Raw genomic sequence first — 19,662 nt, forward strand, 5'->3', positions numbered from 1 at the left:
CTGGGAGACATGGGGGAGGGTGAGGAGGGGTGTTGCGGAAAGATACCTAATTACCCTTCTCTTTTTTTCTCTCTTTTTATCTGTACCCCTTTATATTTCCCTCTTTGTCAAACATGTTACTATCCAAAGAAAGCAACACCACAATCAAATCCGCTCTAAACTACAGAGCCTTGATTTGATGAGACCTCTCCCTGAGTGACAGCTAACTTCTCAATCTGGCAATAGCAGTTCATTACGGAGCCATTGCAAGTTACCGTCTCTGCCAATTGATCAGAAGCCAGTGTTTCTCAGTTGAAACACACAAATTTAGCACTACAACGTTTTAGTTAATGGGAGTGCAAAACACACTCCCCGTAGAGTGCTTGATCTTACCACTCATAAGTCTCCCTCTCTGTTATTGTAGTAAAGATATCCCAGCTCCACACCATAATTAGTTCACTCTTGTCACTGGATGACCACTGGAGACCCGAGGACCCTGCAGCCTTAATGGTTGCGGGGGTATTGGATCTATAGACCTAGGAAAGTGGAGTGGTTTAAGGAATGAGGTGCTTCAGTGAGAAAAAGGAGCAAAGAGGAGAAGGAATTCATATGAATCATGAAATCTAATACTAGAAGGCAGAAATGTCCAATCCTATCTGCAGGCAGATATGTCGACACATGTTGGTTGGCTATAGTTTGCAGCCAGTTGATAATGATAACCGCAACAACTTTTGCGCCTATCAATATTCCAACAGCCAAATAAGGCACACAATATAATATTTCTCATTTCATGCACCTTTCATTGTTTGTGCACACTGAGATTATTATACTGCAGCCATAGAGAGCACAGAAACATTCGGAGTTGGCCTGAGTGTTGGATGGCATTGGAGTAGCCCCACAGAGAGATATTTCTGCCCTGTTCTCACCAGTCTTAGTTGTCATTCTGCCAGGGCAGCCCAGCATGCATTTAGTGAGAAAGCAGAGCACAGCTTAAAGGATAGACAGGGAAGATGAGACAGGCTCTGCTAAACCTCACACAGCCTCCGAGACTCCCTGTGTGTGTGTGTGTGTGTGTGTGTGTGTGTGTGTGTGCGCGCGTGCGTGTGTGTGTGTGTGTGTGTTTGTGTGTGTGTGTATGTGTGTGTATCTAAAGTCTCCACACGCCTGAAATCAATGGGCCATTCAGAGCACACTGCCTTCTCCCCCAGACAACAAAGCAATACTCACAAGAGTAGTAACAGTCTGAAAGATCATTAACACCCACATCCAGTCTCATCATTCCCATCCTAGTTTCTTACAACATGTCCACATTCATGAACGCTGGCTATCTATTTTGCCATAATGAATCCCAACTCAAAGGGATGACAAGAAAGTAAAAATGTGGGAGATGAGAAGGGTCACTATGAAAGGCAGAAAAGAGTGGAGTCTGAAAAGGGAAGAGGAAAAGACATAAATTATGAGCAGATGGATTAACGGAAAGGACGAAAGGAAAGAGAAAAAAAAAAAAACAATACTCCGACTCAGCATGATCACAGTGTATGCATTTCTCATTAAAATTGTGCTTTTGAAAATGAACAGTGGGATGATAAAAGAGAGATATATGTGTGCGTAGGTGGGGGTTCTTCAGTAAAGAATAGAATGATGAGAGCTTTATCCAGCAAAGCATTAGTTTGTTTCGTGGGAAAAGGTGTATGCATGAGGAGTAATAAGAGGGTGGTTAAAAAAGAAAGAAAAAAAAGATGAGTTAGAAACAAGAGGACACAGAATAAGAGAGATGGACTGACAGAGTCAAACGGAGGGAAATATGTGAGAGAAGGAAGTTTAAGAGAGGAGTGATACAAAAGAGCACATAAGAGTAAAGAGGAGAATTGGAGGGATATGGAAGAGACACACTGTAGGAGAAAGGCGGGAGCATGATACAAGCGAGACAGAGGTCAGAAGAGATAAATAAGGGTTGATTTCAAATCCCAGTTTGACAGAGAACTGTGGCAACTGTGGATCTGGACACAGCACAGATGCAGTAGACTGGAGAAGGAGGGCGACAGAAAGAGAGGGATCCACGGATCGAAGGAAAAGGAAGTGAGACAGAGAGAAAGAGCAGAGGAATCTGCAGCTGTGAGAGCCCATGGGGAGAGCCGTGCTGCTCCACATGACTTCCCCTCAGAGGCCAAACCCTCCGTTGGGAAAAGTAAATCTACAGCTGCTTCCAGTCTCATTCACTCTCTTTGGCTCTTTTACTCTCATCTCAAAGATGTGTGTATCTCTACTGTCCACTTCAGGGTTTATAGTTTTTCACTTGATCAGATTTCACAGGGAATCTGGTGAATTTCTTTTACAACACAAGAGTCATAGTCTTCTATTTCAAAAAGTAAAAAGATAAAGGGACCACGGGAAGACTTCTTAATATATGGTTTATAAATTGTAACTAATGGCTTTTTGCATTGGTTAACAAATAATGTATTAACGCTTATAGATCCGTTATAAGAAAAAAAAACATTTTAAGTTGCCTATTTTTTTATTATTCATGTTATTTGGTAAAAAATGCAGTTGTACACGTTAGTAATCCATTAATCAATGCTTATAAGGTTTTCATCTAGTATCTGTTAATCACTATCAAAGCCATTAGTTACAACGTATAGCTCATTTACATTGAGTGTCCATTCAGAAAGTGGTGTCAAGACAAAGTAAAAATAAAAGTAATCCATCACATGTCGAGTATCTTGTAAAAAAGTATATTGAGTCTAAAAAAAATACTACAATGTTACATTTAATTAATGTTGATTATCATTATATATGAAAACAAATGACTAAGGTTGTAAATGTCTCCAAATCAAGTATTTAAATGTAACTGTGAACATGTTGTGATCCACTAACACAGTTTGGAATTGTTCTCGATGAATGCATTAGACACTTATCCCAGGCCTACCATAAGTCTAGTTAGAATTCCCCATCTGCACTGCTCCCTCCCACTCTCTGTCTCTCTCTCTGTCTCTCTCTCTCTCTCTCTCTCTCTCTCTCTCTCTCTCTCTCTCTCTCTCTCTCTCTCTCTCTCTCTCTCTCTCTCACACACACACACACACACACACACACACACACACACAACACACACACACACACACACAAACACAAGCACACAGACAGACACATGGAGACACCCCTTGTCTGCTTAATATGATCAGTGCGGAGCGGAGATGGGAGGTTGAGTAACATCTGCTCTGGAGACTGGAATATCTCTGATCGTATCATAGCCTCTGTTCATTACTGCGTTAAGTTGACACACAGACACATACACACACATGAAAACATCATAATGTCACATCTTGTGCTCATTATTACAACATTGTGACAGCAGGCAACAGATTAATAGAAATATGGTCTAACACCTGGGACCCAAAGACTATCAAATACATGCACAAACAACCCATCACACACTTAACACACAATTACATAAGGAATAATGAAGATGAGAAAATTATAAACATAAACAAATGAGGATATAGTTGTATACATGGTTACAATTTGAAAAGAGAATCTAATCTAAACTAAATGGAAGAGTTGCCATATTGTGTTTTTTACATGTAAATGTTTGCAACTTTGCTGAGAGCAGGTGTTTTACCTTATGTTCCCCTTTAATGTAGACTTCAAGGGGAAATCATGAAGGAAAAGCATACTTGTACAATCCCGAGTGGTACAAAGAATAGAAGAAAAACTCTAAATGTGAAAATACTACAGGGTGGAGGTAAGAAGAAAACAAATATGAGTCTGGCACAGTGTTGGTGTTAAAACAGATTGCTTTGTTTTAAGAGCTTTTTGAATGCTGTGACACTGTAAATTAAAGAGACGTATTTTGCACAGCAAGATCCAGTAAGCCTAAACTTTTTACACAAAATGTTTGTAGAGGCTGAGGAGAGAAAATATTTCAGAAAATGAAATATGATCAAATTGTTAGTGTTGTTTGATTTGAAGTTAACAAGGGTATTAGCATTGAGATTATCTGTAATTTACTGGTATCAACTCATTCAATAAGGATAATTACACACATCTGTGAAATGATATTACCCTATCCAGTAAAATGGTACCTCTAAACAGTTTTACATACAATATATTACAGAAGCCTGTGACACAATAACATGGCTTTATCACTGTATCTGTACATCTGATGCATATGCTATATGGTTTATCATTGAAGTGTATTACAGGTGAAATGACTGTTAAGGTCTACTCCAGGTGACAATATCAAAAGGGGTAGGCAAAGTAATTATGACAGAATCAAGTAACCCAGGCTGACTGACTTTAGCATAGAAATTGAGAGATGTAAATTAAATATATATACATATATATATATATATATATATATATATATATATTGTGAAATATTCTATGTTGGCATTTAAAGCATTACATAGATGTATAAACATAGTGTATAATATTAAAACATGTGGCTGAACATGACAGAAAATGAAAATGTGTGTGTGTGTGTGTGTGTGTGTGTGTGTGTGTGTGTGGGTGCACACAGACTCACACACACAACACACACAGATTAATGCACACACAGTACTGGGCCACCTGTTTCCTGAAGAGTTTTAGTGGTGCTGGTTGAGGTATTACTCTAAGTAATGTTGTAGACTGGCTCATTAGTCACTAGACACCTTCACCCCAGGAGAAGAGAGGAAATTGCACATATGCACATATACTGTACACACCCACACAGGAATACATAGACACACACACACGGGCACACACACACACACACACACACACATACACACACACACACACACACACACACACACACACACACACAGTCACATCATGCAGATGGATTTCAAACAAACGCAAAGAGCACATGGCTATTGCTTGTTAGTAAGAGAGAGATGTGGACTGTGGACAATATCTTGATGTGTGAGTTCTGCAGCATCAATAATTAGGTGTTTAATTAAAGTTAAACAAGACCAAGAAAGAACGGGCTGTGTATGGGGTAGGGAGAGATTTGTTGGAGTAATTGGATCTAGCCTCCGGCACATAACACACTTTCACTATGTGGTCAACTGCTTTTGACAAAACCATTTCAAAGCAATCTCTCTCTCTCTCTCTCTCTCTCTCTCTCTCTCTCTCTCTCTCTCCCTCTCGCTCTCTCTCTCTCTCTCTCTCTCTCTCTCTCTCTCTCTCTCTCTCTCTCTCTCTCCCTCTCCGCTCTCTCTCTCTCTCTCTCTCTCTCTCTCTCTCTCTCTCTCTCTCTCTCTCTCTCTCTCTCTCTCTCTATAAATGGACGTCGCTACAGGAAGGTAAAGTAGACATGCATATATCATTTGAAGTAAAAGGGGAATTGGCTTGAGCCACTATAGCCACTATGGGTATACATCCTAGTAGGTGTGTGAGTGTCTGTCTGTAAGTGTTTGAGTGTTTCCTGTTGAGATCAAACCCCGGTATACATTGTAAAAGCTTTGATAAAGCGATCTCTCCTAACAGTGTGCAGCCAAGTACTCATTAATAATGCATGTTACACTCTGCCACACACGTATTTATGGAAGCACGAGTAGACACACATCGCCACATCAAAGACCTTACTATCAACAACGGCACATCAGTTGTTTCCCTGACTTGGACTGCAAGTAATCTGGCTGTGACACTGGATGGCCAACTGTCCTTCAATGCCAGCATCCCAGCAACAGCTGGACTACCTACATGTGCCATCAGACCTCACCACTCATCCAGAATGCAGCAGCCCGACTGATCTTTAACCTACCCAAGTTTTCCCACACTACACCGCTCCTCCGCTACCTTCACTGGTTACCAGTAGCTTCCCGAATCTGCTTCAAGACTCTGGTGCTGGCCTACCGTGCTGTGAATGGATCAGGCCCATCCGACATCTAGGCTATGGTCAAAACATACGCCCCAGCTCGCTCACTTCGCTCTGCATCGGTCAATCGGCTCGCTACTCCCTCACAGCAAGCGGGACCCAGATTCCCCTCAAACAAAATCCGCCTGTTTGCTATACTGGCTCCAAAATGGTGGAACGAGCTTCCCATTGATATTAATAAAATGATTTAACTTATTTGAAGCTAATGTACTTGCAAGATTCTTGCGCTTTGGAGTTGTATCCTCATGGTTGTTTGCACTTATTGTAAGTTGCTTTGGACAAAAGTGTCATCTAAATGAAATGTAATGTTATGACACACACCTATTTCACACCTGTGGCTAGGTAAACTGTGGCCTTTCAAAGATAAAGACAGAGAGCGCAACAGATAGAGAGAGCGCGACAGAGGGAGACAGCGAAAGAGAGAGAAAGACAAAGGGAGGAGGAAAGTTTGAAAGCAGTTAAAAACTTAGTGCCTTAGGCAATCTCCAATTATATTGACATTAGGAGTCACTCCCAACATTATATCAAAGGCACTCAACAATAAAAGATCTCCCAACTGCCATGAAGGTTCTCCTCCTATATTCTATCTGATAAACAGATCTTTTCATTTAACTCATATGATTGGTCAGCAAAAATACAGGGACCGTGTATGTGTAAATTCTGATTTGAGTTTGCTGGTTTGTAGTGTCACTGCTATGTGTTTTGACCGAAATGTCCTAAAAGGACTAAACTGTTCAGACTGTCAATCAATCAATCGATTTTATTTTTCACATGTAATAATATAAGGTACAATTCCAGTGAAATGTAATCCTGCCAGTTCCTTCATAATAGTAACACATGTTTAGGATTTGGGGGGACAGTTTTAGGCAGTGGCATTATTGAGGGGCTTGTAATCTGTCATAGTTCTTAGGCTTTGCCACATGCTTCTGAAATTGCCGTCCTGTAATTGTAATTCCACTTTCTTCCATTTTTGCCTCATTTACTTCTCTCTTACATCTTAGGCTGCTGCTTTATAATAATCCATATTTCCAGACTGCAGCTCTTAATTATAGGCTGTCATTGGTGACTGTCAACAACAGTGTCCTGGAATGTGCTCCAGACTGCGTCATGTAGTGCAAACTGTAAGGCTGCCTCTGATTGGCCTGATCTTTTCCTGACATCATGTGTCACTAAGACCATGCTTTGTGGTTTGAATGGATACTTTTATCACCACACCAAGATGGCTGCATTGTCGCACTTTTCAAACGCAGGTAGCGTTTCTGCTCTGAAGCTATTTTTGAATTGCAGTGATCCAGAGTGTTTATTCCTCTTGTGGTGCAGTCAATATGTTGATGGAAGTCAGGCATAACCTTCTTAAGATTAACCTAATTAAAGTGTCCAGCAACAATGGCTACAGCGTCAGGATTACCGGTCTGTAAGCGATTAAATTGCCTTGGTAGAAAGCAAGGTCTACATTTGCTTGACAATAACTACAGATCAGGTGAGCAGGAAAGGCATAGCATTTTAATATTCCTACTGTCACACCAATCCTTATTCAACATAAAGCACACACCTCCTCTTTTTCTGAGTCCTCTGTTCTGTCAGATTGGTATATAGAAAAAGAGTCACCTGGTTGAATGCTGCCTTCACCTGAGTCACCTGATGTTCTTGACATCCTGTTGGAAACTGATGCAGGTACGGAGGTCTTCCAGTGTATTATACAATGCCTGTATATTGGCAAGTAAAATGCCGGGATCGCAGCTGGTGCTTAATTCCTCCACCCTTACCTCCGTGCCTCCTCCAATGTAGAGATGGTCTATCTGTCAATCACTCCATTTATCCATCAAGTTCATGCATTTGCCACATCACACATCATCTATTTATCTCCCTATCCATACATCTCAAGACAGAGAATTCAATATCAGTGTGCCTTGAGGTCACTCGTAGGAGAGGATGAGACACAAAGACGCAATAAAGAGTGAGAAGTGATCGATGTCCGGAGGCTAGCTGACCCGCCAACTACCCTTAACATACACACACACACAAACACACACAGAAACCTGACCCTCATAACAATCTCTCTCGTCTATCACTTGAAAATGCACTGAATCCAATTGTCTCCTAGCTGCCAAAACATCTTATGGCACCAGTAGTCGGAAAAATGATAAGAACACCAGGGTGTTTATTTAACATAAACAAGACAGACACTTGGCAGTAGATGTGTTTATGGACTTTCATAAATACTCCCTCTCCATTACTAATAAGACAACAATGGCAATGCCATATAAAGGCAGAGCAAGGGGGTGCTGTGAACTCCCTCTGAATGTATAAAAACAGTTCAAACTCCTGATATAGTTGAGAATCTATGACTCACTTCTAAGTAACAAAAAAAAAAAGGGTGGCAGGAGAGGGGGAGAAAGAGAGAACATCCCCAGGGTCAAAGCTTTCATTATCACATTGGATACTGCAGAAGAAAGATCTCAGTTCTCGCTTTCTAGTCTTTTGTGTGTACATATATGCTTCACTCACTGCAGTTTGTGCATACACAAACTATATATTGATCCATAAAGTCAAACAATTAAGTGGCAAATATCACCTTACCACTGACATATTAGCAGTGCTGTTAAAAAGAAGACCAAAACATTCAGATAATAGCTTGTGACAGAATAATAGTCACCAGGATTGTAAAGGTTGTTAACTGATTTCTTCTAATATTTGCTTCCCTCACAGGAGTACTTTAGATATGGAGAAGAACCAGGGATCCTGTTGCCAAACAATCATTAAAATGTTTTGAATGTGACTTCCTCCATTAGCTTTAAAGGATCATTTCAACCAAACCCACAGCAATTACACTTGGGTAACTAGTGTGCAACCTCAGCCAGATAAATAATGAATTAAATACATAGACAGATGGTCATGAAACTGCAGTGGGATGCGTTATGTTTCGAGCAATCATTTATGATCAGATTATTTACATAATTGTACTGTTTTGACGATACTATTAATATGTACTATTATTATACTATATTTAAGATCATTAGATGTACAATAGATATTCAACTCAATATTTGTGTTGTATCTGATGATAGCATTGATTTGTCCAAAGGGGTAGAACATTTGCATTCTAGATGTGGAAGATAGACAGTATACAGGAATACAATATTTTTCCCATTAGACCTTCTCACCAACACTAAACTATTAGAGTTGTGGTACTCTGCAGCTGAAACCCTCAGGCTCAGAGTTGTGTGTTCAATCCAGGTTTGTCCTTTTGTGAAGCCAAACTGCAAAGAACAACACATTTCTTTCCTTTGGGAAGTTTGAACATTTAAATCTAAGTTTGCCCTATCATATCTGTCCAGCAGTCTGGTAAGTGTAGTGTCAGTCCAACAAATGAGACATTATTAAATGTTAATTGTGCATGATTAAACGTCACAAACGTCACCATGTCCAAAAAATGTACAGTGCGACATTGCATCTTCAATGTTGGTTTTTCTTCTTCAACTGCGTTTCAATACACATTGAGAGACTCAAAACAATCCACTGTAGTTGATTCAAACCGTGGATTAAACACATGGCTCACCACACGGGCGTTGGTTATTGAATATACATGTTCAACTCTACAATGTCTTGACAAGAAGCAGATGGAACAATTGTTTCCGTAGACCTGGTTAATCAAGATCTCATCCTTTACAGCTTTAATGCAAAGTAAAATTGCAAACTGACAGTTGGTTCCTCTAAGTGGAGTGAGTCTTACCTCCAAGGCAGCAGATCTCTTCCGCAGCAGCTGTTCAATTTTTGTGGCTGCTCTGGCAACCAGCTCCTCTGCGTCGTTCTGCTCCACAGTGTACAGGTGCTGGTTTCTCAGAAAAATCTAGACAGAAACAGAAAGTAGTGAACATGTAAAATCACATACATAATTGATGATTTAACAAATTTGCATGTGTTAAGAATGCATTTGTTTTATTCAACAAAAAGAAGACTATAACCTTTAAACCAGAAATAGTGCAACTTCTTTGACGCATTAATATATGTGGTGGTCCATAGCAGTGTTTTATGCTCTCTTAATGCATGTGTGTGTAGCATGTGGGTGTTTATACCTGAGTGAGGCTCTTCCCAGCTGTAGCTGTATCTGCCAGGGTGACAAGCTCTTTCTGCATCTGATCAACCCAATCTTTAATCCTGTGGGACAACGCAAATGCACACAACCAAAGTGAATCACAACTCAGATGTATCCAGTTTAGAAGAGACATCACAGACATTTCATAGTGCAATCAAACTGTCAATCAATTTATCTTACATCTATCATCTAACAAGACCATCTGGACAGACAGCATAAAAACAAACAAGGCCAAAAAGAACCAGTCTGATAGGTCAAGCGAAATGTCAACCAATCAAACTCGAATCACCGGGAACAAATACAATGTCATCTGATCAAACACGTGTCAACCAATACGATTACTTTCTGAGAGTTCAAACATGAAGTCAACCATTCAGATGAGTGTCAGCCAGTGTTGTGACCGGTGACAGTGATGTGAGTGGACAGGCTAGAGGTGGGAGGTAGCCAGGACCGACGTGCTTCTCTTTATATCAAAGAGCTTTGGGGACATCAAGTCCAGCCTGCTGGTGCCACACACTGGATTATACCTTCCTCTCATCCTCCTCCAATCATCTTGTCAAACCACAATAAGCTCACAGCATGCATTATAATATACTGACATAGTAAATCACTCTGTGTCTCCTGAACATGGTAGCTGTGGATGAAGATAGACCAAAGACGAATGTCAAAGACCTAAGACATTATGCATTAAGTGGCACGGTGACTGACTTATAGGACTCATCTACCTGGTATGAGATGCTCGGGGAGCAACATACTTGTGTGCACGTGGATGCATTCATTCACCATATAGTATACTGCCATGCATGCCCACACATGCACAGGCACACTGATACAATTAATATTGTATGAGAATGATAACAGGTTGACATGGGATACAGATGCTCTCATTGCCATGCATTCACAGTAGCACAGACTCAGTTGCAATCCTCTCCAATAGCAAAGAGAAATGTCATACTCACATGCACACACTGAGATAAAAACAGATATGAATACCCAGAAAACACTCCTCAAAAAGTTTCATTGTAGCAGCGTAATGATTGTCATACAAGTTATGATATGTGTGCAAAATGTCAACGCTCAATACAACTGAGGAAGGTGATAAGATGCAAACAAAGGGATAAAGGTTACAGAAGATCAAGATGGCTATGTGAAGGAAAACTGACATACATGTCCAGCTACGTTACTGAAGTCTAGGTTGATTTAGAGCCAACAAATGGTGGTTGGGTACTCATCTTTCAGCTGCAAAGAGAGCTGTGGTGCGATATTGAACCAGATGATACAAAACCATAAAATAAATATTTTTATGTTCTATAATGTTGGAGAAACAAGAGTGGAGAATATTGTTTGATGATTTTGTGGTTTGAATGAAGTTCATTCTTGACCTTGGAAACAGCAGTTGAGAAAACATCAACATCCATTTAGTAGCAGCTTTTGATCATATCACATGATCTTTATCAGAAGATGGAGTGTGCCCAGTTGTCATAGACTTGCAGATGTTCAACCCTACGACTCTTCTCAATGCATGTTGGCTTAGATGGTGAAGTCTATTAAGAAAAATCTGCTGATGAATATTATGGGATATGAGTAAAAGCTCAAATATAACTACTAAATAGACCTTGTGGTGAGATTATATTATCAATTGATTAATTTGTGATTTATTGGTCTTTATGTGTCTTTATGTGTCCCAAGCTACGTTGTACCACTTGTAATTACACTCTAATAATGCTCATACTTAAAATGACATCTATTGTGGGGTTTTGTATACGGTACATTAAACTTCTGCTCAATCGGTTAATTTACGGTTTCCTCGTATTCTGCTGGAGGTACACGTACTGTATGTGTATATCCAATGTGCACTTAAGAGCAGCACAACCAATCAGATTGGATATTTATATGTAAACATACTTACGAAATGTTTTAATTATTTATGATTCTTGCTACATAGTAGCTATACTAACTACAACTATGTATGAGATGTTGAGAAACTGCCACTCCTCTTTTCTCCTCTTCTCACCTCTCTTTCACTCTCTTCTCTCCTCTTAAATGATCTTCTCTGTATCCTCTTCGCTCCTCTCTTCTGCCTCAACCTTTCTTGTCCCTAAATCTACAAACAACAAACTGTTTGTAAAGTATTTTAGTGGACCTTGGACCCCTAAGCTCTCAAAGCCTGAAGCATTGACAAGTCAATCATGAGTTAGAGTGTGTGTATGTGTGTGTGTGTGTGTGTGTGTGTGTGTGTGTGTGTGTGTGTGTGTGTGTGTGTGTGTGTGTGTGTGCGTGCGTGTGCGTGTGCGTGTGCGTGTTTGATTCCAGGGATTTGACATTCAGAGAAGCAGAGGGCCTATCTTCAGAGTTTAGCTTCTGTGAAATCTACTGCTACCAGTGCAAATCTCTATAACAAAAACTCCCAGGTGCTGACAAATAAATGAGACAACCCAGGCTGTGGTGCAGCATGTGGGCAATGTGTTCTTCAGCACGTCTAATATGGATGACATGGCCTTTTTTCCCGAGATCTATTTAGAATATGTTGGCTTCCTGAGTGTCTCATCTGCAGAATAACTCATCCTAATTCTCACGATAGTAAATCCCTTGTCAGTGTATTTGCTTTGTCTCTGTGTGTAAATACCACACAATGCAATGTGCAGACAAAGAGGTCTTGACTGTAAAACACTCACTTGGCTCATTATACACTGTAACGTACCATAAAATATAAAGTTATGCTACTACTCCCCAAAGCCTGTTGCTTTATATGAATAGTTGCAGTCAAATCCGCTTGTTAAATTGGCCTTAAATGGTCAGATGTATTATCCATAGGCATGGAAAATCTCTGCACATTCTTCCCATCCTTAAATCATGCATTTCCAACCATCCCTCGAGGTCCCAACCTAGTTTAATGGCAATGCTTCATAAATGCCATAAGGTGAGGCCTGCTCTCAGCCCGTCATAGTTGATCTATGAGGAGTCAGATCACTTCCTGCATGTAATGTATCACATTTCAGCACTTTCCATACGTATACAAATAGGTGAAGTACAGTGATTATTATCTGAACATCATCACACTGTTATCACAAATATAATCTAAGCTATTTTCAATGGCTAAAATAACATGGAGATGGTGAACAGTAATATACGCATTGTTGTTGAGCTGAGGTAGTTAAATTGTTCTGCTCTGGTTGCTGGGCTTTGATTACTGCAGCCTCTGGTACAACTCTGGATAATTAAACACACACACACACACGCACACACACACACACACACACACACACACACATTCAAATGGCAACTGGGTCAGACACTGCCCTACATTGTTTTTCAGAAACAGGAAGAGCAAATGAAAGCAAAACAGAAAGAGAGGTGAAGAAACAATATAAGTAAGAGAAACACAGATGTTGTGATGCCGTGACATTAGCACTAGATAGAGTAATGAGCTGGCCCATGGTGTGTATCTGGGTGGGCGGCTATGTTAAACTACAGTGTAATTACACAGCATTACAGAGGCAAAGACAAACGTCCAGACAAAATGGAATGAGGCATGGAAACACCAACAGCGACGTACCAAAACAACGCTTGGCACTCTGTTCATGCTCATGTAGTCTATACACTAACACCCCCGTGGCCAGTTCAGTCCTTCTACATCCTAAAAAGGACATTCAAGCTCTGACCAGCCTAGCACCCCCTGTCTATTTTACAACATGTTTTACTTGAGATGTGCAATTCGGCTAGGCTTGGTGATCTGATTCTGAAATACTCCTGGAACAGCCGAGCCAACATGAGTTCATTGTTACAAACTCAAAAAATCCCACATGATATGGTATTTGTCACATTCTTTTTTTTTTTTCACTTTTAAATGTTGCTCTGGACATCTAAGGCAGTGCAAAGCGTTTCATCTACAGAGTGGCTACTGGAATAACGGCGCTATTTAGGATCATAAAGAGACACAAAACCAGCGGGTTACAGTTTGCAACACTACCTTTACATAAGCAGTATTTTTCTCTCTGTGATCAGTGTAATCCAGAAGAATGCATTTGATCAATGGAGCCACTTCATTTTGGCTCATTTTGTTCAAACAAACATATCCTCATCATACACACATCCTAAACAACAAAACTGCTTTTCCTAAAACTGTATTGCTGTCATGTTTAGATACTGTATATGCCTCTCATATCTCTATAATGGTGCAGATAGATATGCAGGGTCAGTGATGAATTTGGACACAATCATACATTTATATTTACTTATATTTGCTTGTTATTTTTGCATTGAGGTGCTCAACAGTAAATGTTGTTTTTTCGTTTCGACAGCAATAGTGATGAACAAAGACGACAATCCGGTGGCTGTAGATTTTCCTCCGCAGAGGAATCAAAAGAAGAGCCCTTCACAACCTCCTCCATTCCTAATGGAAATTGAATTCAGCAACCAATCCAAAAAGATTGAAGGCCATGGAAATATAAAGATGGCGATATTGAATGGTCACCATCACAATAGCAATCCCAAGGATGTCAGCTACTAGTGTAATGGGCATTTAGAATGGATGCTGGGGCCTGCAAGTTTTTTACTCACATCCAAAAGAAGCATTTGAGGTCTTCATAATACAACATATGGAGAACATGTGGGTGAAAGGCAGTCAAATGTTTTTTTATTTTTTTTGTGTATACCTTGTAAATCCTTTCAAATAAAAAGAACCTGATAGAATTGACTAATTGACGTAGTACTCACTCACAAATATACACTGAGCATCCAGCAGATTTAGCACAAGGGGGTGTTAGCTGTTGAGTAGTTATTTGCTTTCACCATAGGCAGCACAAATACAGGTATTTCTGCTGTCACTTACAGTATAGTGTGTATTCCAAAAGGCTGCTATAAAAAAATATATTTTCTGATTTATCAGTCCAATCAGCAGTAGCTCTTTAGTTTGAATTGGTGACTTGTAAGCGTTACGCATCTCTTTAACGTGCTGTTGATGCTGTAGAATTGTATCAGCATTTTGCTGAGAGGCATTTCTAATAGTATGCAACATTAGAAAATGTTTGATAGATGCCAATTGTTGGTTCTGGTCATGTTACCACACATTAATTCAAGTAAAAATCTAATAGAAAATATTCTAAAAATTCTAAAAGATTGTGTTAAATGTGATCGCGTACAGATTTAGTCGGTAACTGAACACTATTTTAATTTACACTGGGTATGGGTCTCTCTTGTAAAATATATAATGTGTTTTGAGTAAGGTCCTGGTTATAGATTATTTTTTAAAGATTTTATTTGTGTTTATCTGCATTAATAAATGTAAATAAAAGTATAGCCCCCACCTACATTATAAACATAGAAGTCAACTCTATTATTCCCATGTTTCCCCATTCCCAACAGATTGACAGGTCTTTAAGACTCAAATAACTATAATAATATATATATAATAATAATGCTGTTAAAGGTTTGTTTATAGTTGTCAGCTAAACACAACATGCAGATTTTCTATCTTTCATATGACTCAAACTCTTGAATTACACAAAGTTACACAAAAATACTGCCATATATGCTGGCTCTTAATGAGGTGTTCAGGTGACTATGCAAACATCCTGAATGTGAACTGGATTTCAAGATAACTTTGTATGGAATTACCTATTTAAAGGCAAAGGAACGTCCTATTAAAAGTCCTATCACTGATTTTGCAAATGAACAATAGGATTGTGTTTCTATATGTGGGATGTACATTGTTGTATTATCACAGAGGAATTAATTATCTACAAGGATAGACACGATCTTTCCAAACTGGCAGACAAGGGCCAACTTTTTAAATGTTAAATAAAGGAACAGGGACAGTGCAGAAGCCACTTTAACTCCTCAACAACTTCATGGAGAAGCTGTCACAGAGCTCCGTGGCCACAGACATCCACCGGCGACAAACTGCTGATTACGGTAACCAACATTAATCACTGTCTGGAGACGAGCAGCCAGAGGAAATATTGTTTACCTTCAAGATTACCAATATTGCATGAATGAAACGACCTGCCCACCGTATTCTCACACCGTGAGTGCCTCATTAAATATACACTAATACTTCTCTATAAACGCCGAGCACTGCAAACCACTACAGTAACTGCTCGAAATGGGATTATAGGGGCTATACTTACATGAGCTGTGTCGGAAACTGCGATGCCAAAGACCCGTCCTGCCATACCAGGATCAGAAACACCCAGGCTCGTACCCTGCAGGTATCCATTGTAAAAAAGGGGGGAAATTCCCCGAAGCGCGTCAACACCAAATGTGCTCCGCTCCCCTTCGCCGCCGATGAATGGGAGCGGTGTGCAGAAGCAGCCTGAGTGGCAGTCTGTCTCGCCCTCACAGATTAACGAACCCTGACACCTCTAATCTGATCACCCGGCCATCCGGCGCTCTAACAGGTACTGAAACTGGATCACTGGATCACTGGATCTCTCTCTCTCTCGCTCTCTCTCTCTCTCTCTCTCGCTCTCTCTCTCTCTCTCTCTCTCTCTCTCTCTCTCTCTCTCTCTCTCTCTCTCTCTCTCTCTCTCACACACACACACGCGGTTGTTTTCCCCCATATGCTCCACGTAACACACATGTCCCTTTTATCTTGTAATATGACTTGTGTCAGTTCTACTCTTTAGTGGCTTGACCTAAAGCAAATTTGATCATCCCAATTTATTTATATTATAAAATCTAATAGTGTCCAATAGTAACCAAAACATTACAATGTATGTGATATTTCAAAATAAGATAGGCCTATATGTTTTGGTCCAAAAAGCAACACTCTCTCTATATTTGTTTTCCTTCACTTCAGGTGCACATAATTTGTTATTTGGAGCAACAAATTGTTTTCTTTTACCTCCCTATAAAGAAACACCTGCTAAAAGGAGGGTCTGACCACAGGTACCACACACACAGGCGCACACACACTGAATACAGATGCAGGTTTGGCTCTTTAAAATGCCCTACAACCTTTCAATTCCTGCAACCTGGAGGGATGGGAGAATTTACTGGCTTTGATAGCACAATCTTTGCCAGTCGCTATCAGTCATCCTGGTAGCATGAGTGGCAGTGAGCAGAGACACTGTCCCACAAGGGAATCCGTGCTAGTGTGACAGATTTATTGATTTCACACATATAGTGTAAAATATTATGGGAAAAGTACAGTAAGAGCCCAATAAATCTCAGTACCATTAATCATACCTGTTTTATAAGATTGAATTCTGTGATGTGCTGCGCATCCAAACACGAATGTATAATATATCCAGTATATAAAAATCACAGTTTCTGTCATCATTTTAAATTAAGAGCATCAACACTTTGATTGAATAATTAAATAAAAAAGCGAAAACATAAACCTCATGTGTTTTAGTGTGTACGTGTGTGTGTGTGTGTGTGCGTGTGTGTGTGCGTGTGTGTGTGTGTGTGTGTGTGTGTGTGTGTGTGTGTGTGTGTATGTGTAGCAGGGCAGGGCAGGGCAAGCGAGGTGCTTGGGGATTTGGTTATCAATCGTTGCTTGGCAACCACACACCATCTCTCGTGTCCTCTCCCCTTCCCCCTCCTCTCTTTCCCCCCCTTTCTCTCTTTATGTCTCCCATCGTTACCTCTCCCCCTGCTCTCACTATACTGCACTGTTGCTTCTCCCCCCTCAGTTTCTCCACCTTTCTCATCCCTTCACTCCCTGTCACATCACCCTCTCCACGTTCTCTCTCGCTACACCTTTCTCACACTCATTTCGCCCAGCAGAGGAACCAATGCAAAAGTAAGTGAATGGTGAGAACTGGAGAGGTGGCGTGGAGTAGGGGAACATAATGGCAAAGAGAGTTGTCGAGAGGATGGAGTACTCTTCTGCAGACATTCCCATTCAATACTTTTTTTTTTTTGGGAACATCTTCACACTACATCCAGAATAGGAAGAGGTGTCAGACTAATGTCTGCGCTGCTACACCTCCCCTCATGTATAATCTAAGAAATGGATATTAGTAATAGCATCTGTCAGACAGACCCTGAATGAGCGTGTATTTCTGTCTAAAGCCTGAGACATATTCCATAGACGCTGTATGGTTCTATTATTGAATTTATCTCACTTTTGCTTTTTGCTTTGCATGTAAGACTAATAACCCCATAGTCTTTTTTAGCATTTATTTCATAGCATTTTTACTCCACTCAAACTTGGAATTCCCAAACCATATACACATAACTATTTTGTAAACAAATGAATAAGCACCTAATACCATTTTATATGTCAGCCCAATAGGCTAATCCTGATTTAACATAAGAGAACCACCTGTAGACGTGGACATCTCTGGTAATGACGTTAACGTGATAATGTGTGAAGGCCCCACTGGTTGAGGATCAGCTATACAGTGAAGGTTGAGGTTATTTGATAAAAGATACTGCCATCTAGAGGTAATTCCTCAAAATTATAACAATGAATTTGGTCCCTTCCCCACTTCCTACCTCCCTAATTTTGGCATCCTTGCTCGAACCACACCTGTCTTCGACCTCAGCCGTCATTTTGATCTCTGCTACATCTCTGTAAAGATCTGTGATGTAAACACCCAGCTAAGTATTCAAAAGGACTTCTGCAGATGTCTCCAGGACAACATTTGGCCATGCTGACACACACAGACTCACAAGATAAAAACAACACCAGCGTTGCTCTTGTATGAATAAATGAATACAATGTAGTCTAAAAGAACAGGGTCCATAGCCTACTTTAAATATAAAAGCTAAAGAAAACACAATGAAAAATTCTTGAATTACAAATGACCTGCCTGTTTATTCCTCTGCATTTATTTAACCATTTTAGAGTGTTTACCTTTCTACATGAAACATGTAATAATGAATCAAATGTAAAGATATTCAATATTTGATAGCAGTAAAGCAGGGTATCCCGATTGTTGTGATTATTATAACATATGATAATGAGGGTGAGCATATCCAAATTAAATATAATTCAGCCAAGTATTGAGCTGTCAGTGTCCGACCCCCACATATAAGCAGGAGACACTTAACAACGGACACACTGGACAGTGTCTTTGATCAATATTGGAAATCAAATTCAGGGCAGTTTCATTAACTCAGAATCAATGTTCTGTAAGTCGGTTATGTAAGATGAATGATTAATTGTATGAAGGTCACACCACATTAAACAATACTACAGGAGAGTGACTTGCAGTCAACATAAACATATCAGTCATTGTCCTTAGATAAGTATATATGTCCCAGTAAAATGAGACAAATTTATCAAAAAACTATTATTTCCCTTGATAGTTAGTTGTTATGCAACCAGGTTTGTAATACATTTTGAACAAAGCTTCACTTCCTATGTAATTATGTGGAGTGTTGTACCCTCTCTGGAAGAAGTACTACCACCTACTACCACCCCAAACCAGATATCGTCACATAAGCACTTTTAAAATGTGATCTATATTCACTTATCCTACCTTCTAAAAAAAACAAAAAGGAGACAAAGACAAAAGTCTGCAAAAGAAAACTTCCCTGGCAGCACAGTGGCATGCCGTTATAATATAGCCTGTACAATTCAAATGACTTATAAAGCAGTAATTGCAACTATATGATCCCCAAGCCCCAATGTTCATTCATAAACTTCCAGCCTCACTGTGAACTTGTTTTCCTTTCCCGCACTGTCAAAGTTCGTAATTCAAGAACTTCAAACCACAAGCAGCATCTAGAATCCAAGTGATCATGTCCTACCTCGTAATAAGAGGCATCATGA

The 19,662-nt window shown here is 39.9% G+C and overlaps 1 protein-coding gene and 1 non-coding gene across 3 annotated transcripts in view; both read right to left on the reverse strand.

The window, feature by feature from the left end:
• LOC115009736 (voltage-dependent calcium channel subunit alpha-2/delta-1) overlaps window positions 1–16,359 on the reverse strand; it is a 64,911-nt gene extending 48,552 nt beyond the window's left edge. For both annotated transcript variants that reach the window (XM_029433934.1, XM_029433933.1), the window contains exons 1-3: window positions 16,064–16,359; window positions 9,916–9,997; window positions 9,573–9,689 (exon numbers count right to left, since the gene is read on the reverse strand). In XM_029433934.1, coding sequence (XP_029289794.1) covers window positions 9,573–9,689; window positions 9,916–9,997; window positions 16,064–16,152 — 288 coding nt within the window. In that variant the 5' untranslated portion in view covers window positions 16,153–16,359. The remainder of the gene's footprint in view (window positions 1–9,572; window positions 9,690–9,915; window positions 9,998–16,063) is intronic.
• LOC115010344 (small nucleolar RNA SNORA23) lies at window positions 4,444–4,540 on the reverse strand. Its single transcript, XR_003832458.1, has one exon. It is a non-coding gene; the product is annotated as a small nucleolar RNA SNORA23 (small nucleolar RNA).
• Window positions 16,360–19,662: the final 3,303 nt, after the last annotated feature.

The sequence above is a fragment of the Cottoperca gobio genome, chromosome 6, assembly GCF_900634415.1.
Source record: "Cottoperca gobio chromosome 6, fCotGob3.1, whole genome shotgun sequence".
In the NCBI taxonomy this organism is placed as follows: Eukaryota; Metazoa; Chordata; class Actinopteri; order Perciformes; family Bovichtidae; genus Cottoperca; species Cottoperca gobio.